Source organism: Centruroides sculpturatus, unplaced genomic scaffold, assembly GCF_000671375.1.
Source record: "Centruroides sculpturatus isolate CEXI.00-Female unplaced genomic scaffold, Cexi_2.0 scaffold453, whole genome shotgun sequence".
NCBI classification, from domain to species: Eukaryota; Metazoa; Arthropoda; class Arachnida; order Scorpiones; family Buthidae; genus Centruroides; species Centruroides sculpturatus.
In genome coordinates this window covers 229818-253611 of record NW_019384758.1, presented here as the reverse complement: position 1 = coordinate 253611, position 23794 = coordinate 229818, and the positions used below count along the sequence as shown (strand labels likewise).

The 23794-nt window shown below is 29.9% G+C and overlaps 1 protein-coding gene across 5 annotated transcripts in view; it reads right to left on the bottom strand.

The window, feature by feature from the left end:
• LOC111628737 (zinc finger CCCH domain-containing protein 18-like) overlaps positions 1-23794 on the bottom strand; it is a 70223-nt gene that overhangs the window by 36357 nt on the left and 10072 nt on the right. For 4 of the 5 annotated variants that reach the window (XM_023372575.1, XM_023372573.1, XM_023372576.1 and 1 more), the window contains exons 2-3: positions 9719-10286; positions 14-76 (exon numbers count right to left, since the gene is read on the bottom strand). In XM_023372575.1, the coding sequence (XP_023228343.1) occupies positions 14-76; positions 9719-10273 (618 nt within the window). In that variant the 5' untranslated portion in view covers positions 10274-10286. Of the gene's footprint in view, positions 1-13; positions 77-9718; positions 10287-18058; positions 18255-23794 lie in introns of those variants that run through there. The other variant, XM_023372574.1, reaches the window with a different exon arrangement.

Below are 23794 nucleotides of genomic sequence, written 5' to 3'. Positions count from 1 at the left end.
ACTCATTACTTACATCAGAAACTTCTCCATCATCATCATCACCTTCTCCCTCTTCTTTTTCCTTTTCTTTATCATACTAAAATATAATTTTATAATTAAAAATATAGCTAAAAATCAAATACAGTAGAACCTCGATTATCCGGACTAATTGGGGATGAAGGTAGTCCAGATAAAGAAAAATCCGGATAATCGAAACAAATACTTTAATTTGTCTTTTAATGATAATACAACATGTTTTCTTTTCGATGACATATCGGTAATATTAAAAATAAATACTGTATTTAAATCGTGATCAAATTTTCAAGAAACAAATGTTTTATTGAATTTGGACTACTACTGACTAGCGCTAACAGACTAGCTATTGTTTAAAAGGCCCTCTGGCGGCTCAAGAAGACGGATTTTATAAAATAAAAAGCAGTTGAAACTGCATTTTTATGAATAAAAATTTGACAAACTATTTATCGTTTTATGACGAGTAAAATTTTTTCGTCGCATTCTCAGCTTTTAAGTAATTCATTAACCTTCAAGGCGCGAGGCCCTTCGGACTGCGAGGCATAGGTGGTGGCCCACGTTGCCCATGCCTTACGCCGCCCTTGGTTATAAAAATGATGTAATTTGAGTATAAATTATTTATAAATACGTACGTCAAGTTATATTTTTATTACGACACAAAATATATTTAAGAGTTTATGACCACTGTGCTGAGTGAGACATTGTTGAAACAAAAAATGTTATGCATTCCATCACATACATAAACAGTGTTGTAATTCGCCAAGTGCAAATCAGCAAATTTGTAAAATTTTTGTTTATTTTGAACAATCCAGATAATCGGTAATCTGGATAATAGAGGCCCGGATAATCAAGATTCTACTATAGTTAATACTGCAATTTTTAAAAAAAAATTTACAATTAATACTGTTGGAATATCTAATCTAAAATTCAAATTTATGCTTGAGTTAGAGAATATTGTTCTTCATTCTTATCCTAGATAAGCAATAAAAACAACGCATATTGCAATGCTCAATATTCATCTAATTCATTAACTTGTGATAACATATAGTAATGATGATTTTCCACACCTACTGGTTGTTTTTCTTGGGCATTTTTCAACAAGTTGACTTTTTTAGTTGTACTTCTATAATAATCCCATGCTATATGCTATCCATCTAACTGTATAAAAATTTCAGTCAATAATCTTTTTCTGCATATCACAGGCTCTTAACAAACTGCTATAGAATATTGCCACTTTATGCATGTAATTGTGTACAAATTTTCTTTAGTGACAAACAATTGCATACATAAATTGTCAATTCTCTGTCCTGACATCATTTTTGATGGCCCAACATTATCAGATCTGGTAATCATGTGACCACCACAATGGTCCTCATGATTACCACAAGAGGTATGCATGATGTCACAGAAGTTTGTCAGCTATGTATGGTGTAATGACATGCATGACCTTGAATGCTTCTCTCCATAAAACAGCCAGCATGCTATAACATTAAACAATTAATTTTTTGGAATCCAAACCATTCTGGTCAACTTCAATAGCTTTGGTGAAGAAATTTTGTCATAAACTATAATTGGTGCTAATGATGTTTTTCCAAGTTGAGAAGGATGATTGATTGTATCACAATCAAGTACTACTAACTGAAGTGTTCTAGCCAGTTCAAAGATTCTTTCTATCTCAGCTTGAACTTCAGCTAGACATGATGATCGACTATTGGACCTTTCTATAATGGCACGTTTACTTGGATTATTTAGGAGGGATCGCTTTGCCAATGATATGTCTGCTGTTACTCTAGTAATTATAATCCTTCCTTCAAAGCGATGCTTCAAGAAGTCGAAGAGAGCTTTCTGCATCATGTCCGTGACCTCATAGCCCTTTAGGGATGGTCCAACTAGAACCACAGGCCGCATTGAAGGCACTACATCATACGGGGGAATGTTCTCTGACTTCTTGAAAAATGGCTTTTCCTTTTCTTTTGCTGGAGGTGTTGTGATGCCATTGTGTTGGAAAAGCCATTTTTCAAGAAGTCAGAGAACATTCCCCCGTATGATGTAGTGCCTTCAATGCGGCCTGTGGTTCTAGTTGGACCATCCCTAAAGGGCTATGAGGTCACGGACATGATGCAGAAAGCTCTCTTCGACTTCTTGAAGCATCGCTTTGAAGGAAGGATTATAATTACTAGAGTAACAGCAGACATATCATTGGCAAAGCGATCCCTCCTAAATAATCCAAGTAAATGTGCCATTATGGAAAGGTCCAATAGTCGATCATCATGTCTAGCTGAAGTTCAAGCTGAGATAGAAAGAATCTTTGAACTGGCTAGAACACTTCAGTTAGTAGTACTTGATTGTGATAAATTAATTTTTTTTTTTTTTTTTTTGCAAATTTTCTTTCTGCCTGAAAAAATACAGAAAAATCATTTTCCAGGCTTTCCTAGAAACACCCCAGCCCTCCTCTAATTTATTTCCAGCTGAACTCATTTCATATTGGCTCATGCTATCACAAAGTTTGAAGGGCTCTAGAGAAAAGGCTAAAGGATAGTTCTGTAAATAAAACAATATCTTGTAAAATAAACAGCTTATGATGTTGAAATTTGGGATGTGTAGAAAAAAATATATGTCACAGGATTCTTCATGATCAACAAATTTGAAGAATGGCAAGTACATGCAGTATAATTATATATGAAAAATCAGCAAGGAACCACCACCTTATTCATGCAATTGCATGAAGAAATTGCATATGATCAGGGGTTAATGTTTTTACTATTTTAACTATAAACATTTATTATATTCTATCATGAGTGAATGATGATAAATTGTGAAATTATTTATATATATATATAAGGACCTTGAATAAGTTCTCGCTGTTTTTTTGTGAAAATTAACACTTTATTTTAAAAAAGTTGTAATAAACACGTCACTGAAAGTATTGTCCATCACTAGCCACTACTTTCTCCCATCGTTCTGGCAGCATTTGAATTCCATGTCGGAAAAACGACACGTTTTTTGAGGCTATCCAAGAATCAACCCATTTTTTGGCATCTTCATAAGAACGAAAGTGCTGCTCAGCCAGGCCATGTGACATCGATCGGAACAAGTGATAATCGGAAGGGGCGATGTCTGGTGAATATGGCGGGTGGGGTAGGACTTCCCATTTAAGCGTTTCCAAGTACGTTTTCACCGGTTGTGCAACATGTGGCCGAGCATTGTCATGTTGCAAAATCACTTTGTCGTGTCTCTGCTCATATAGCGGCCGTTTTTCCTTCAATGCTTGGCTCAAACGCATCAATTGTAGTCGATAGCGATCTCCCGTGATAGTTTCGTTTGGTTTGAGCAGCTCGTAATAAACTACACCTAGCTGATCCCACCAAATGCAGAGCAGAAGCTTCGAACCATGGATATTCGGCCTTGCTGACGATGTTGATGCATGACCGGGCTTACCCCACGATTTTCTACGCTTAGGGTTATCGTAGTGTATCCATTTTTCGTCACCTGTCACGATACGATGCAGAAAACCTTTCCTTTTCTGCCGTTGAAGCAGCTGTTCACATGTGAAAAGACGCCGTTCGACATCTCTCGGCTTCAACTCGTACGGCACCCAATGTCCTTGCTTTTGAATCATTCCTAATCCTTTTAAACGTTTCGAAACTGTTGTGTGATCAACTCCTAATGATTCTGCAAGTTCAGCTAGCGTCTGACATGAGTCTTCATGAAGTAATGCCTCTAATTCCTTGTCTTCAAACTTTTTTGGTGCACCAGATCGTTCTTTATCTTCAACATCAAAATCATTATTTTTGAAGTGTCTAAACCAATCTCTGCATGTTGTTTCCGACAGAGCATGGTCGCCGTAAGTCTCAACAAGAATTCTGCGTGCTTCAGCTGCAGATTTTTTTTGAATAAATTAGTGCAATAAAATTCCCCGCAAATACTCTTTTTTTTGGCATGAAACTAGACATGTTTAACACAATGAAAAAATAAGTTGTTTACACTTTGGTGAAATGATATATACTGAATTTCAAGGTCGCTTATTGTACTTCCTTACAGATGCGTCACCATCTACAAATAAACACATGTGGTTCTGGTAATGCCATCTGTTAAAGAACAGCGAAAACTTATTCAAGGTCCTTATATCATATTTTCTGTCTTATAAAGCACATTTCTCTATCCCAAAAATGTCAAAAATCATTGTGCATCTAAAGTTTTCATTATTTACTACATACACTAATTCTATGTTTAGATAGGTAAAGAGTCCGCATCTCTATGGTTGATGCAACCAGTTTTCTTGTGTGCCTTAAAGATCTCTAATTTCTCCAGATATTTCATTGTATGTAAATTTGTCGTAGGTTTAATAATTTCCGCCCAATCCCAATGGACTTGAATGTCGTGTTGCGTTGCATAAGACGATAGCACGGTGTTGTCAAGTTTCTTATTAATCGTATATTTATGCTCTTTGATACGTTGTTGCAATTTGTGCATTGTTGCGCTTACCTGGCGATCCTTTTACAAGAATTAATGACTATGTTTAGATAAATATAGAAAATATTTTAGAATTTTTCTATGTCTCCAATACTTTCTAGAGAAATACAAATTCAGAAATCTTAATGTGATTAAACTGTCAGTGCTAAATCCAATAAAAACCATCCCATTACTTTTACCTGTTGTCAAAATACTCATTAAAATTAACTATTAAATCTAGGAAAAAATATCTAGATTAAATTGGACTGACAAATTTATACCTGTAAATTCAAACCTTTAAGTCTGCTGAAAAATAATCATTTACTCTTTGTCTTAAACACAAATGATGTTTAAAACAAAATGCCCTATACTTCATAAAATTATTATTTACAAATACACCATCAACATAACACATGATTAAAAAAATAGTTATAATCATTATCTTAAACATAATCTTGTATTAATGTATTAAGTGCACTGGAGTTGTGCTTACTATGGAAAGAGGTAGTGGAAACAAATTTCACAATTTTCATTCATAACTGAGACAAAACACTGTTCATGCATCATGTTTTGAAATTGCAAAATATCCAATTGTAAAAAGATCTATTATGCATAAAAATATTATACTTTTGTTTTATGCAAATTATTATTTTGTATATTAAAAGAATTTAATATTTATATAAAAATAGAGAAAGAAAACTGGAACACAATATAAAAAACAGTCGTAATTTTTCTGAACAATTTGATGATTCAATTTAACTACATAAAATACTGAAATTTTAAGAACGGAAATACACAAATTTTATTTGATTTTAATAAGTAAAATCTATTTTTTGATTTATTGGATTATTAGAAAAAGCTGCTTTGCATTTTTAATGTTTCATTATTAAATAATGTAAGAATTTAGTAGAGAAATTCAAGAGAGATTTTTGAACATTACAAGAAAGAGTAAAAATTTTAAAACTTTTTTTTACAGAACAATTAAGTTAAAACTGAAGTTTACATGCTACATTTCACTATTTTTTTTGTTTAATTAATTTTTATGCAACACTGTTAATTACACCAACATTACCATATATTTCTGAACATAAATGTTTTCCAAGAGTACTGATTCTTAGCTACTAGGCTTATTTTTTTATATCACAATTCAGTAAATAATTTGATTTCTAGAAAAATTATACATATATTTATTTATTTAGTTAGTTTTTGCTATTTCCAACATTAAATATAAAATCAAACAGAATATTTTAGAAGCCCAATTCATTTCTTTGTGATGGATATCTATTGGCCATCTTCAGATGAGGTTTTTTCCACTTTGCCAATCTTTCTAGATTGGCAAAGTGAAAAAAAAAGAAGGAGGGGGGAAATCACAGAAAAATATTATTATAATGCTAATGATGTAATTTTTTTTAATAAATAATTTTCCAAAAAACTGATGACAAAAATGATTGATAAAATACTGATGTAAACACTCCCAAAATCTAGAACAGTTGATTAAAAACACTGCATACTACTCATATTTACGCCAGTATATAAAATTTAATGGAAGCACAAATGTTTTCAGCCACTTTAAGAAGCACAAGAGAGCTGCTTTTTTTATGCCAAACAAGTTAAAAAAATATTTCAAAACTGAACATTCCATGCATGCAATGATACAGTTTATAAATATTTGATATGTGATCAGATGCCGTTTCCAAAAATTTTAAATGTTAACCGACTCAAATACAATACAAATATTTATAATACTTTGCTCTACATATCTATATGATATGTAGAGCAAAGTATTATAAATATTTTAGTATTGTTAATATTTTCATTCTTAATTTATTATTTATACTAGCAAATGAGCCCAGTGTTGCTCAAACAAAAAGTAACGATAGCAAAGATTAAGATTATTAGATTATAGCCAATCTTAACCATTTCCACTGAGCGCAAGAATTAGGTCCCCTCTCTTCTGAGATTAATTAGAAAATTTTGCTTACCACACTGGGATAACAATAATTAAGATTCTCAGCAACCACTATCCAGTGAATACTATCACTAAATGATGAATAACAAACATTTTTGTAACCCCTTCTGGGTTCTTCTTCAGGTTTACTAAATTCGAAAAATAAGCTGAATCTTCCCAAATCATTCATAAACATAAATTCAAACATTAAGATGAAAAGTTTGAATAAATCAAACTTATGCACACACCCACCCTGCGTCAACTTTATATATGATGGAACACTAAATATCGTTGAGAATTTTTAGAAAAATCTAAAAATATGTTCAATTTTCTGCATAAATACAAAAAAGGCATCTAAAATAGTACAGTAGAAGCCGAGTTCATTGGGATAATCCTTAACCCTCTCTCTTCCCCCACAGTGGAAATTTTGAAAAACCCGTTCTTAATGTGCATCTCATGGCATACGCTATTAAAACGCAATCAAAAATGCAAAAAACCGCATCTAAAATAGTATAATAGAAGCCGAGTTCTTCATGGTAAGCCTTAATCTTGTCCCTCTCCCTCTTGAGGGAGAATTTTGAAAATCCCTTCTTAGTGTATGTTCTCATGACATATCCTAACTGTTACCAAATTTCAACTCCTAACTGTTTGGGCTCTGCAGTTATTAATATTATCATTATCAACCCATCTCGATTATATTATAAGATTATATTTTATAATATTTTGTTCTATCTATCTATATATATAAAAATGGACATGTATGTCCCTATATTTCACTTTTCCACCAAAACTACACATCGCACGTGAATGGTGTTTGTATGTCGTAGTAGCCCCAAGTCTCCATTCGTGCACATCTCGATAGCTATAAGGGTGCGGGAGATATGGGGCTGAAAGTGGTTGAAAGTGGTTTTCTATTTCGAATGTTATGCTCGAATTTAATTCGAACATAAAATTAGAATATTGGTTCGATTATAGAACGATTGTAAATGTTCCAGAAACATTGAAAATAGTTCATTTGACTGGACGTGAACAGGAGACGTTCAGAAATAGAATTGGGACCAGGTCTCTAATTAGTCTGGAAACGGGGGACCTAATTCTTGCATTCTGTGAAAACAGGTAAAATTGGCTATAATGTAATTATCTTAACCCCTCAGTCTCCATTGACGTATATATACGTCAAGCCTACATAGTGTTACGAAAAATGTGGTCCTTAAGGCCATTTTTGAAAAAAATTTTTTTTTTGAATTTTTGGAATGTTTTTTAGGTCCCCAAATTTTTTCAAAATTTTTTGCCCGTGCAAAAAAATTTTATCGCGATTTTAATCAACCTTTAANTTCTCTTTTGTTGAGGATAATTTACTTGTTCTTTATATTCTATATCCATGGTTCCCGAAGTGTGGATTGTGAGAACTGTGGGGTCACAAGGGATTTTACAATCACCTGTCATGTTTGCCCATAGAATTAAATATCTCTTCAGAAACATCACCTACAGCATAAGAGCTTTAATTTGATACCCAAACTATTTTTAACCCCAACCATTTACTCAAACTAAGTTGGACAAATTGAAACCCTCTTTCAATTACTATATAGACAATTAAGAAAAAAAAAACCACTAGAAATATTTAAAGAATTTTTTTCATTTGAAAAAATTGCCAGGACAAATTTAGATTTACAATAAATATATTTCTTGGGTAATAACAATTAACAAAAAATATATTTATTGGGTAATAACGAAACGATTTCACAGACTCTGCTGTGGAATCGTTATTATCTCAACAGTGTGTGAAAAAACTGAATGAAATAGACTCATCCAGTATGTACAGTCTACCAAGAAATATATTTTTTGTGAATTTTCATCACATGAAAAAATGTTTTATATTATATGAAATCATTTATCAACTTTAGCTAATGATCAATTAGAATCAGCAAATATTGTTTATTATTAATTTTACATGTTAATTTTTGCTACAAAAAAAAAAAAAAAAAAAAAAAGGCTCTCTTGCCTGATGATGGCCCCTTAGAGGCTGAAAATGTTTGTGCTTCCATTAAATTATGTGTTGGAGTAAGTATGAGTGGTGTGCAGTTTAAAATACTAATGAAAAAATTAAATTAAGTTGTTTCCACAATTATGTCAAAAATTTATAAAAGTATCCAGTGCAGATTTTTTCAGTAAAACAATTATGAAATTGATCTTCAATTTCCCTGTTACCAATACTTTTATTTCAGATATACAATTCATATATTTAATTATACATTTTAATTTTGAATAATTAAATATGTTTAACAAACTTGTGTGTTTACTCTACTAACTTTAAAAATGTTAAAGTTACAAGAAATGAAATAATAAAATTTTATATTAATCTCATTACTTTAAAATATAAATTTTATATATTCTCTAAAGTTAAATGTAACCAATAAAATTTATTAAAATTATGAATTAATACCTTTCAGATGCTTTAATATATCAAGACAAATGCAAATTTAATTCTAGAGGAAACTACTTCTTTTAAAATATTTATAATTTGATTAACATAATTTATTTGGGAAAATATTTCCAATGGAATGTACAGTACATCTAAAAAATAAAATTTGATTTTTAAAAAAAGATTTAATTAAAAGGTGAACCTAGGCTAATGTAATAATAAAAAAAATTGCTATTATGAATATATGAATGAAATAAATATTGATTAAGTCAAATGTACTGTACATTGTCATTTATACTGACAATCTCTCAATATTTTTAAATATTTAGCAAAACTAATAAAACCAGATTGAATTTAACAAATATTTTTAAAGCATAATCATAGACATTAAATCTGAATTGAACAGTTAATCCAAATTTAAAATACAGTAATTTTTTTAAATGAAAGATTTATCTAATAACAAAAATTCTCTGTTTAGTTTTGAGGCTCTGTACCCAAAGATGGAGCTATAATGACCTGGAATGCATACATTTTTAATTAAATCTGATATATTTATTCTGTTGAATTCATGTCTAGTATGTAAGAATGTGTGTATTCTCATAAAAGTTTGAATTTCAAATCTGTCACATCTATCAACAGCAAGTGTAGGTCTATCAGCACTTATAATTACAAATTTCTGTAGAATACATATTTAGTATAATTGCTTCAGGATAAAATCAATCATAGATATAAGATTATATTACTAATTAAAACTATAAAATGCAAACAGTTGATATAAAATTTATGTAACAGAGATTAAACATAATTAGAAGAATCATAATTTATTAAAGGATAAAAATTTAACTAAAATTAACCTTTAGAAATACTACCAAAAATTAGAATACCTGAATACATGGAGACTTCTGCTTAATCTCGCCATCTTCCTTCTTATCGTCATTTTCAATCTTAGATGTTTCTTCTTTTTCTTGATCATCTTCTTCAAAGTCTAATTCTAATGTTTCTAAACTTTTTTCTTTATCATTAGGCATATCATTTTTTTCTATTTTCATAGAAGAGTTCAAATTCATAACAGAAGTTTCTTTTATACACTGATCAAGAGAGGTATCTAAAATGTGATCAGAAGTATTTGAAGAATCTTCAGGCATTTTCTCAATGAAATTATCCACATCTTTCTGTGGATTTTCAGACTGATGATTATCATTGATTTTGCTACACTTGATTTTTGTTCTCTTGTCTACATTCTGTTCTTTAGATTTTTCAGTTTCATTGTCTGATTCATCTGATGAACTAGCACGACTGCTTTCTTCTGAATCTGCTGATTTTATATCAGATTCTGAACCTTCGTTAGAATCATTTTGACTTAAATTATCATGAGTTTCACTACCAGCATCACTAATATCAGAGTGATTTTCATCCAATGGGTGACTGGATGCATCCATCACAAATGTTAATCTGAAAAATTTCACATGAATCAAAAATTTAATGAAACAGTTTTAATAAGACTTTTTCTGTTATATATAACAAAATATTTTAAAACTGTGCATAATGATATCAATATTCAAATGTTTTAATATACTTTAATTTCACCTTTCTCATAGTGCACAAAATATTTTAATTAAATTTTGAATGTGGAGTTTTAAACAGACATTTGAGAACTGAAGCCTTAAAAAATGCAATCATTGTTTCAGTGTTTCCTATTTCTCAATAAAACAGATGAAAAAAGCTGGAACTGTAATTAACATGAAAATCTCAACACCATCCAGACATTTCCTAAAACCAAATTTATTAAGAACAAAGATGTTTTTGGCTTATTTCATAGGCATGTATCAAGTTTTACATAATATGTGAAACTTGAACAAAAGTGGAAGTTATATTATAACTTCCACTTCTTGCACAACTTGTATGTTCCAAAATAGACTATAACTATGTAGTAAAAAACTGGGTCTGAATTCTTTGTGTTTCTATGTTCTTATCATTTAAAACTTTGTTTTTATGTTGTCCACATAGACCTTGTTTATAAACAGAACTTATACTGGTGCAGTTTCAAATTAGCAAAGTGAGGAAATCTTACTCAAAAATAATACAAAAATATTTTTATTTTCCTATTTATAAACAAGATTTACATGGACAATATAAAAAAACAAAACTGGGTCTGAAGTTGGACAGTGAGTCTGCCCAAAAGCATTTGTCATTTTATTTAAAAATTGTGCTGGAAGAATAAGGTTCTCATATTAATTATTTTTGCCTCTACATTTACATAATTTTAAAATCACTTCATTACCAACTTTCATTACCAACTAGACATCTCTGTTCACAAGCTATTCCAAAATACTTAGTTTTTTATAATTTATATCTACACATAATATATATTAATACATACGTATATATAATATATCAATTTTTAAATTATTTGCCAAATGCTTAACCAAATGTCACTAGATTTTTTCAGACTGTAATATTGCTTTAAAAAAAAGTAAATAAAGGTAGTAGTATTATTTACATTTGCACCAAATTATTTTACTCATTGAAAATATAATAGAATTATATTTAGTATTTGACAAATGTGTTTGAGTATTTGACAAATTTATCCTATTAAAACTTAGAAAATTTATTATAAAAATTTTCCATAACAGAAAATACATAAAGTGTGTCTTTAAAATCTTGTCCTTTTGAACACATATGAGGAATTAACAGTCCTCCAGGAAAAGCTGACCTTTCTTTAGAGGCTACCCATCCACCTCAATATGTAAAACATTAAAATTTTCCTCTAACAATGGCACAATCAATTAATTTTTATCAAAATGTATATGTTTTAATTAATTGTGCCATTGCCAGAGGGAAAATTTTAATGTTTTACATATTGAGGTGGATGAGTAGCCTCTAAAGAAACGTTGACTCTGCCTGGAAGACTGTTATTTCCTTGTGTGTTCAAATGGATGAAATTTTAAAGACATTTTAAATATTGTCTGTTAGAAAATTTATAAAAAATTTTTCTGTAAGATTAAAACTTATTGTTCTTGATAATTTTTTATTAAATTTATCCTATTATTTTGTAAGTGTCTACATTAGTAATGAAAAAAAAGCTCATTTCTTAATTACAGTTCAGAGGTCATTCTAAAGTATTCATTTGCTATTCATATTATTGTACTAATTACATAAAAACGTTTTGACAAACCAGAGGTGAAAATAATTAGGAATGATGATAAAGCATTTAGAAAAGTTATGCCTAGTTTCATCAATTAATTATTATTAACAATAACAATTAACTAGCTTTATCAAATAACACATTTCTATTCTCATTGCATTATTCATAAAAATCTTGATAATAAACAAATGATGATGATACAAGTTTTATTCATGCACATTTGATTAAATATGGCCAGAAATTATCACTAGAATAGTTAATCATATTTTAGGATCTTGCTGTAATATCAATTGACTTAAAATTGATTAAAACTTGGCATCTCCTCAGCTGTTCTATGAATATGTGACTGCCCAACAATACCAGAACAGATGAGAACTATAGTGATATCTAGCTATTCCACATTCATTCTGCCATATGAATGTTCTTCATTTTAGTTATATACATTACTGGCTAAACTATGGGCTTAGAATATATCAAGAAACATTGAATATCATTAAGTTTTAGATTCCTTAAGTTTTGATATAAAAAAAATATTTTCTCATGCCAAGTAATTCTTACTAGATAAAATTTAAAAGCACTGTTTATTGGCATTAATAAATGCCTATAGATAGTGCTCTTAAATTTTATCTGGTAAGTTCTTTTTACCTCTGTGTTCTTACTCTTATAAATTTCTGTGTATCCTTGTCTACTTGGACCTTGTTATTAATAGGACTTTAATAAGTCCTATTAATAACAAGGTACAAACAGAAATTTATCTGGTAAGTTTTAATATTGACTGTTGAACATAAAAAAGCATGACATTTTGCATAACCCAGAAAATGGTAATTGTAATGTTAATGTTGTAATGTAAGCTCTGCTAACAGAATTTTTTTTTTTGACTGAATATGTTTCTAATGTTTACCAGTATGCTTTTGTTCAGACATATAATGAAATATTCAAGCTTTCAAGTACTTTAATGTGCAACAATTCAATGTAGAAATTGTCTTTAAAACTTTATCCCCAACATCTATATACTATTTCCTGATATTCAATGCAATGGAAAGGAATGAATTTTTTTCCCTTGAATCCAATATATATTTCTAGAAAGTAATTGTATATGTTCATAAAAGAATCAATTAAACAGACTGCATAAAAGTTGTCTTTTAGCAGTACTGCTAAAAACAACATTTTAAATTAAAAAGGTTTAATGTTGAAGAACAAAAGCACAATTCATGACTGTTTCTGTTTTCCCTTGAAAGGTATGTTTAAAAAGTTGACACTTTTAATACAGTAGAACCCCGACTATTTGAAGTAAACCCATAAGTGACTATTATGCTCCTAGAACTGTTAGAAATTTTTAAAGATAACCAAAAACTATTTTGTATCAATCAAAGGGATGCTGACACCGTGACTATGGCATTGAAGTTCATTTATGAAATATAATTTGGGACTTAGTCATCTTATAATTGTTTTTGTTTATATTAATCTCAATTTTTATCAATTTCATACCATTTTGTTTATTTGTATACTATTTAATTAATTTGTTAATGTTAATTTCTATGCAAATGCTCTCTTTAAAATGCTTTTCAATTTTTAAATGATTTCCGTTGCATTCGATATGCTCATGTTTGTTCGTTTTATTTTAAATTCATGTACTCACTGAGGCAGGCCTATGATATTAGGTCATAAACTTTTTGATTTATTAAATTTACTACTGGAGTTACAAGGTGCTCTGTTTATTGTTTCTTATTCTTTGGTTAGGTCTTATTTATTGAATACACTATTTTTGTATACTGCAATTCATGAAAGAAAATTTAAAATGATAATACACATTACAAAATGATTTGTTTCTGTAATTCTTTTATCATTTAACTTCAATCTGAGACAAATCATTCATATTAAAATATAACTATAAAAACACACATTTTTATTCTTAAAGTTTTGTATGTATATTAGCTATATAATACATGATGTACAAATTGTTATTCTTATATATAATTAAATTCACTAAGATATAAAACTTGGATAATCAGGGTTCTACTATATATGCAGTGTTCATCAATAAGACAGTAGATTCTAATTTTAACAGATTGCAGAATGATGAATTTTCCAAAGGGCCTGCCAAATCAATGTAATTTTACCTCTTTAGCAGATCTGAACTTAGAATAACAGATTTTTTTTCTACACTCAACTACTGTAAACATTGCATTTTTTTCAATGCTAATTGACTTAATATTTGGGTGTTTATGGGTACTTAATTAAAAAAAATGTATTTCACATAGAGCAAATTGTGCATAATTGTTATGGTCACATTGCTAACCTTGAAGCTTTATGTCAGTGCTCTCCTGTTGTACACTGATTAATGATGGAAAGCTACTTTTGGTTGTTGTACTCAATAGACAGAAAAGTAGCATTAAAACAAATCAAGATGAATGAGCTTTTAACAAATTGTAAAGTCAAATAAAGTGTTAATGATAATATGCACTGTACTTTTGCATATTCTCATTAACACTTCATTTGACCTTACAATTTGTTACCAATTTTATATTTTTCATGATTAAAAATAAGCTACTTGCTGTTCTATTTGTGTATTTATATAATCAGACATGTTTAGATAAAGGTAATTGAATACATTAAACTTTTGTAATATGGTAACAAAATATTGAAATCAGTAAGTAAGAATTAATAACATACGTATCCAAAGGGCGAATAGTGCAAAATATCTAGGTATCGAAATAGATGACAGTCTCCTATGGCACCTTCACATAAATACTATCCTTATCCAAGTTTACCTTAATACTTAAGAAAATAAAGAGATACCCAAACTTTGAAACTGTTTTTATGTAAACATGCCAAAGTTTTAATTTCACTTTAATGTCTTATGTATTTAAATTTTAAATTTGAATACTACTGTGGTATGGTATTAATATTCAAAACTAAATTCAATAAGTATTCCAATTAATAATTATTGTTATATGAAATTTTGGATAACTTCATTAACAACATCATTATGGCCCACACACCTTATGTCTCTGATAACCAATATTTATTGTTTTAGAAACATTTTCAACCTGATCTACAGGCCATCGTCAGGTATTTTGAATTCTCTGGGATGTTTTTTGTATTGGTTCCAGGTTTGAATGATTATGTGAAAAGAAATTCAAATTTTTTATAACTGTTTTGAACATCTCGCTGAAATATCAAATATATCAAAAATGTAACAAATAGTATATGAGGGCTGTTCAAAAAGTTTGCGGCCTTGCCTACATGTGGCGCTGCGATCAATTTAATTTTTGGTGGGAATAATTCAGCCATCTTTGCTAAAGATACAATACCAATTTCCGCTTGACTTGTCAAAAAGTTTTGCCACGACAGCTTAGCAGATAGTCAGTGTGCACATGCTTTATCAAAAATGGAGAAGATGGAGACTCGTGCAATCATAAAATACCTGACGAAAAAAGGGTTGACCCCATCTCAAATCAAAGCTGACATGGATGAAGTTTTAGGAGAGTCTGCTCCTTCGTACACCACTGTGAAAAAATGGACAGCCCTTTTTAAATCTGGCAGAGAAAGTGTGGAAGATGACCCTCGCAGCGGACGGCCGTCAACTGCTGTCACTGAAGAAAACATCGACAAAGTTCACGATTTGGTATTAGCAGATCGCCGTTTGAAAACGCGTGAGATAGCTGAGACAACAGGCATCTCTGTCGACCGAGTGCACCACATCCTAACCGAAGATTTGGGTATGACGAAGGTCTCAGCAAGGTGGGTGCCGCATCTGCTGACCGCCGAGCAAAAACGTGTTCGCACTTTGATGTCAAAGGAGTGTTTGGACTTCTACCAGAAAAACCCACAGGATTTCTTGCGTCGGTTTGTGACTACTGACGAAACGTGGATCCATTACTACACTCCTGAAACAAAAGAACAGTCGAAGCAATGGAAACACCACAGTTCGCCACCACCAAAGAAGGCAAAGACAGTTCCATCAGCGGGTAAAGTGATGGCCTCGGTTTTTTGGGATGCTAAAGGCATCATCTTTATTGACTACCTAGAAAGAGGAAAGACCATTAATGCTGTCTATTACTGTGAACTTTTGGAAAAACTGAAGAAAGAAATCGAAGAAAAGAGGCCACACTTGAAGAAGAAAAAAGTTCTGTTCCACCACGATAATGCACCTGCACATTCCGCCAGAATCACTGAACAAAAGATAAACGAACTTCGCTTCCAATTAGTTCCACATCCACCGTACTCACCTGATTTGGCCCCCAGTGACTTCCACCTTTTTCCAAACCTAAAAAAATTCTTGGCTGGAAAGAGATTCCACTCAAATGACGAAGTCATCTCTGAAGTGAATGAGTATTTTGCACACCTTGACAAATCGACCTATTGTGATGGCATAAAAAAGCTAGAACATCGCTGGAATAAGTGCATTGCTAACAGAGGAGATTACATTGAAAAATAAAAAAAATTTTAACATTATTTTGTTTGTTTTTCTATGTGAGGCCGCGAACTTTCCGAACAGCCCTCGTAAATATATTAAATTGAACTAATTAAAATACATGGAATAAAATAAAATAATACTAACACAATATACATAATTATATCAATCGAATGTGCATTACATATTATATTTTATTACATTATTTTTTATCATAAATTTCCATGCCAATGGTAATCCTCTGGCATCTTTGTAGTTTAAACACTTGCCAGTAAGATTGGATCAATATACTTCAAACTTTTCTATAGTCATTGCTAAAGACAATGAGCGCACTGGTCTACCAATCTTAGCCTCATTCTATTCAACAACCGAACCCTCTGTTTGTGCTACTATGGATAGTGCCGTAGTATAGTGCCCTTTGTTTACATTGTATATATGCTCTTTAAGCCTTTTGCTGAAATTCCTAGTAGTGACACCTATATATTCTTTGTTCAGGCCTAATTGATCATTTTTATATGGTATCTTGTATACCCCAGTTGTTCTTCCTCTTTGATCGTATCTTTATCATTTCTAAGCAAATTATAAACTGTGGTACCCTTTTGTATAGTAATCTTGTATTCTTGTAGTCTGCAATTTCCTTCATGATATTGGACATTCCTCTGTTGTAAGTGAACTTAGTAATTTCTTTGTTCATATTCTGCTTTGTCTTCTTTTTGTTAGGATTTGAGTATGAGCTTATTAACTCCTCAATAACTTTTGCTCCAAATCCCAAGGTTCTAGCAATGGTTCTGATCTTATTCAATTGTCACAACCTGTTGTACACATTGGAGTAATAATGGAATGCTCTTCTAATAAGAGCTCTAAATGCCAAAAGCTTATACGTGTGTGTGTGTGTGTGTGTGTGTGTGTGTGTGTGTGTGTCATTGGAGAAGAAAGGAATGTATAATGGGTCATGGGTGGATTTGATATATACCTTTGTGCTTAAGGAACCGTTTTTGAATGAAATGCCAATGTCCAATTAACAACAACATTTGTAATGTTAATAGGAAAACAATTGCCAGATTTTATTAGGTTGTTTCAACTAAGAATAGAGCTAAATGAAGAGATTTCATTCAGCCTCATTATCATTGATCAACTGAGAAAAATAGACTGCCTTGTTTGTTTTATTACATTTATTACATCATCTTGTAGGGACTAAAAATTGATTGCTATCTCCTGATCTAGGCTAAATCTTCTTTTTTCTGTTTGAACGTACATAAAAATCTAAAGTTTCATTTGTTTGAAAAGACAATCAGATTTCAATATATAAAATGATGAACAGAACTGATCATTTTGAAAATTCTAATAAATTATATGGAAATAGAGATTAACTTTATTTTCTAAAATTAATGTAATAATACATTAGTAATTTTGAAACCATGTAATAATACATATTAAAAAATAAATTCTTTAAATGCTTAGACATTACAATATATAACAACTATCAAATTAAATAGTTAAAAATATTTCAAATTAATTTGTTTTAATCAGTATATAAAAATTATAATGGATAAGAAATATTGCATTCTAATATTAAAATACAGATGATGAACATTTGAAATGAAAAATATAGTTAACATCAAGCTGGAACCTCAGTTTACAATATAAAAATTATAACCTTACTATTTCCAGCAGATAATTTCAGTCCTGTACTAATGTTTTCAACTCCTTTGAAAAGTTGAAAATGGTAGAATATTTTTAAATTGAATGTTTCTTCACTATGTAAAAAAGAATTCTTAAAAAGCATTCCAGAACTAGAATCTCTTCAACTTTTCAAATTTACTATGGTAAAGATCTAAAGAAGATTTCTCAAAGGAGTCAAAAACATTTGTGTAGGACTGAAATTATCTGTATGAAATAGTGAGTAAAGTTATAATTTTTATATTATAATATTTATAATTTTTTTAGATTACTGAATAAAAATATACATATCACAAATAAACAACATTAAGCAATGAGAATATATCTTCATAACAGATTGTGTATATTATTTATGAAACTATATATGGAAACATATGATAGGCCTACAGTAAACAAAGACTAAACTATATATTAATAACCAAATGATAATTCTGGATTCATTATCAAACTATACTATAACCTGGTTAATTAAATGTGCAGATATTTCATAATTAGGACTGAAGGAAAGCAATTAAGTTGCCATCTTGTATTAAATTTGATCATTAGAATTCATTCATTTAGAATATTCTGGAAGAAATTATTAATCCACAGTGTGATTAAAATTCACATCTGCTTATCATGCAGATGTGTTGCCAATCATGCTACCTTTGTCCAATCTTTGCTTTTATACCAATTAATCTAGAAGGTAAAGCAACACTGTTCTGTTCACTCACTGCAACTTAATCACCCATCATTAGTCCAAATTCAAACTATCTATACATTTAAGTAGCCAGGTTATAGCCTGATCAATATATTTCAAACTTTGAAATATATTGCACTGTCATTTGATTAGTAAAACAATATATCAAATATAATATTTACAAATAATAGTTATACAATAACTCTTCATATTTATCTATGTAACTAACACCTTATCCTTGCCAAGAAATATAATTTATTTCAAACAAACGTTTTCAGCCTGATTCACAGGCCATCTTCAGGTTGAGAACCAAATTTGAATTAAAGGATTCCATCAATGGAATACAAAAATTCAAAATTAAATAAGCAACAGAATAAGATAAAATAAAAAATAAAAATTTAAATAATAAATAACCAACGGAGTAACAAAATAAAAATGTAAAAAATGTACATAGAAGTATTAAAAAATACAATTACTAACNCAACTAGACATCTCTGTTCACAAGCTATTCCAAAATACTTAGTTTTTTATAATTTATATCTACACATAATATATATTAATACATACGTATATATAATATATCAATTTTTAAATTATTTGCCAAATGCTTAACCAAATGTCACTAGATTTTTTCAGACTGTAATATTGCATTAAAAAAAAGTAAATAAAGGTAGTAGTATTATTTACATTTGCACCAAATTATTTTACTCATTGAAAATATAATAGAATTATATTTAGTATTTGACAAATTTATCCTATTAAAACTTACTAAAATTTATTATAAAAATTTTCCATAACAGAAAATACATAAAGTGTGTCTTTAAAATTTTGTCCTTTTGAACACATATGAGGAATTAACAGTCCTCCAGGAAAAGCTGACCTTTCTTTAGAGGCTACCCATCCACCTCAATATGTAAAACATTAAAATTTTCCTCTAACAATGGCACAATCAATTAATTTTTATCAAAATGTATATGTTTTAATTAATTGTGCCATTGCCAGAGGGAAAATTTTAATGTTTTACATATTGAGGTGGATGAGTAGCCTCTAAAGAAACGTTGACTCTGCCTGGAAGACTGTTATTTCCTTGTGTGTTCAAATGGATGAAATTTTAAAGACATTTTAAATATTGTCTGTTAGAAAATTTATAAAAAATTTTTCTGTAAGATTAAAACTTATTGTTCTTGATAATTTTTTATTAAATTTATCCTATTATTTTGTAAGTGTCTACATTAGTAATGAAAAAAAAGCTCATTTCTTAATTACAGTTCAGAGGTCATTCTAAAGTATTCATTTGCTATTCATATTATTGTACTAATTACATAAAAACGTTTTGACAAACCAGAGGTGAAAATAATTAGGAATGATGATAAAGCATTTAGAAAAGTTATGTCTAGTTTCATCAATTAATTATTATTAACAATAACAATTAACTAGCTTTATCAAATAACACATTTCTATTCTCATTGCATTATTCATAAAAATCTTGATAATAAACAAATGATGATGATACAAGTTTTATTCATGCACATTTGATTAAATATGGCCAGAAATTATCACTAGAATAGTTAATCATATTTTAGGATCTTGCTGTAATATCAATTGACTTAAAATTGATTAAAACTTGGCATCTCCTCAGCTGTTCTATGAATATGTGACTGCCCAACAATACCAGAACAGATGAGAACTATAGTGATATCTAGCTATTCCACATTCATTCTGCCATATGAATGTTCTTCATTTTAGTTATATACATTACTGGCTAAACTATGGGCTTAGAATATATCAAGAAACATTGAATATCATTAAGTTTTAGATTCCTTAAGTTTTGATATAAAAAAAATATTTTCTCATGCCAAGTAATTCTTACTAGATAAAATTTAAAAGCACTGTTTATTGGCATTAATAAATGCCTATAGATAGTGCTCTTAAATTTTATCTGGTAAGTTCTTTTTACCTCTGTGTTCTTACTCTTATAAATTTCTGTGTATCCTTGTCTACTTGGACCTTGTTATTAATAGGACTTTAATAAGTCCTATTAATAACAAGGTACAAACAGAAATTTATCTGGTAAGTTTTAATATTGACTGTTGAACATAAAAAAGCATGACATTTTGCATAACCCAGAAAATGGTAATTGTAATGTTAATGTTGTAATGTAAGCTCTGCTAACAGAATTTTTTTTTTTGACTGAATATGTTTCTAATGTTTACCAGTATGCTTTTGTTCAGACATATAATGAAATATTCAAGCTTTCAAGTACTTTAATGTGCAACAATTCAATGTAGAAATTGTCTTTAAAACTTTATCCCCAACATCTATATACTATTTCCTGATATTCAATGCAATGGAAAGGAATGAATTTTTTTCCCTTGAATCCAATATATATTTCTAGAAAGTAATTGTATATGTTCATAAAAGAATCAATTAAACAGACTGCATAAAAGTTGTCTTTTAGCAGTACTGCTAAAAACAACATTTTAAATTAAAAAGGTTTAATGTTGAAGAACAAAAGCACAATTCATGACTGTTTCTGTTTTCCCTTGAAAGGTATGTTTAAAAAGTTGACACTTTTAATACAGTAGAACCCCGACTATTTGAAGTAAACCCATAAGTGACTATTATGCTCCTAGAACTGTTAGAAATTTTTAAAGACAACCAAAAACTATTTTGTATCAATCAAAGGGATGCTGACACCGTGACTATGGCATTGAAGTTCATTTATGAAATATAATTTGGGACTTAGTCATCTTATAATTGTTTTTGTTTATATTAATCTCAATTTTTATCAATTTCATACCATTTTGTTTATTTGTATACTATTTAATTAATTTGTTAATGTTAATTTCTATGCAAATGCTCTCTTTAAAATGCTTTTCAATTTTTAAATGATTTCCGTTGCATTCGATATGCTCATGTTTGTTCGTTTTATTTTAAATTCATGTACTCACTGAGGCAGGCCTATGATATTAGGTCATGAACTTTTTGATTTATTAAATTTACTACTGGAGTTACAAGGTGCTCTGTTTATTGTTTCTTATTCTTTGGTTAGGTCTTATTTATTGAATACACTATTTTTGTATACTGCAATTCATGAAAGAAAATTTAAAATGATAATACACATTACAAAATGATTTGTTTCTGTAATTCTTTTATCATTTAACTTCAATCTGAGACAAATCATTCATATTAAAATATAACTATAAAAACACACATTTTTATTCTTAAAGTTTTGTATGTATATTAGCTATATAATACATGATGTACAAATTGTTATTCTTATATATAATTAAATTCACTAAGATATAAAACTTGGATAATCAGGGTTCTACTATATATGCAGTGTTCATCAATAAGACAGTAGATTCTAATTTTAACAGATTGCAGAATGATGAATTTTCCAAAGGGCCTGCCAAATCAATGTAATTTTACCTCTTTAGCAGATCTGAACTTAGAATAACAGATTTTTTTTCTACACTCAACTACTGTAAACATTGCATTTTTTTCAATGCTAATTGACTTAATATTTGGGTGTTTATGGGTACTTAATTAAAAAAAATATATTTCACATAGAGCAAATTGTGCATAATTGTTATGGTCACATTGCTAACCTTGAAGCTTTATGTCAGTGCTCTCCTGTTGTACACTGATTAATGATGGAAAGCTACTTTTGGTTGTTGTACTCAATAGACAGAAAAGTAGCATTAAAACAAATCAAGATGAATGAGCTTTTAACAAATTGTAAAGTCAAATAAAGTGTTAATGATAATATGCACTGTACTTTTGCATATTCTCATTAACACTTCATTTGACCTTACAATTTGTTACCAATTTTATATTTTTCATGATTAAAAATAAGCTACTTGCTGTTCTATTTGTGTATTTATATAATCAGACATGTTTAGATAAAGGTAATTGAATACATTAAACTTTTGTAATATGGTAACAAAATATTGAAATCAGTAAGTAAGAATTAATAACATACGTATCCAAAGGGCGAATAGTGCAAAATATCTAGGTATCGAAATAGATGACAGTCTCCTATGGCACCTTCACATAAATACTATCCTTATCCAAGTTTACCTTAATACTTAAGAAAATAAAGAGATACCCAAACTTGGAAACTCTTTTTATGTAAACATGCCAAAGTTTTAATTTCACTTTAATGTCTTATGTATTTAAATTTTAAATTTGAATACTACTGTGGTATGGTATTAATATTCAAAACTAAATTCAATAAGTATTCCAATTAATAATTATTGTTATATGAAATTTTGGATAACTTCATTAACAACATCATTATGGCCCACACACCTTATGTCTCTGATAACCAATATTTATTGTTTTAGAAACATTTTCAACCTGATCTACAGGCCATCGTCAGGTATTTTGAATTCTCTGGGATGTTTTTTGTATTGGTTCCAGGTTTGAATGATTATGTGAAAAGAAATTCAAATTTTTTATAACTGTTTTGAACATCTCGCTGAAATATCAAATATATCAAAAATGTAACAAATAGTATATGAGGGCTGTTCAAAAAGTTTGCGGCCTTGCCTACATGTGGCGCTGCGATCAATTTAATTTTTGGTGGGAATAATTCAGCCATCTTTGCTAAAGATACAATACCAATTTCCGCTTGACTTGTCAAAAAGTTTTGCCACGACAGCTTAGCAGATAGTCAGTGTGCACATGCTTTATCAAAAATGGAGAAGATGGAGACTCGTGCAATCATAAAATACCTGACGAAAAAAGGGTTGACCCCATCTCAAATCAAAGCTGACATGGATGAAGTTTTAGGAGAGTCTGCTCCTTCGTACACCACTGTGAAAAAATGGACAGCCCTTTTTAAATCTGGCAGAGAAAGTGTGGAAGATGACCCTTGCAGCGGACAGCCGTCAACTGCTGTCACTGAAGAAAACATCGACAAAGTTCACGATTTGGTATTAGCAGATCGCCGTTTGAAAACGCGTGAGATAGCTGAGACAACAGGCATCTCTGTCGACCGAGTGCACCACATCCTAACCGAAGATTTGGGTATG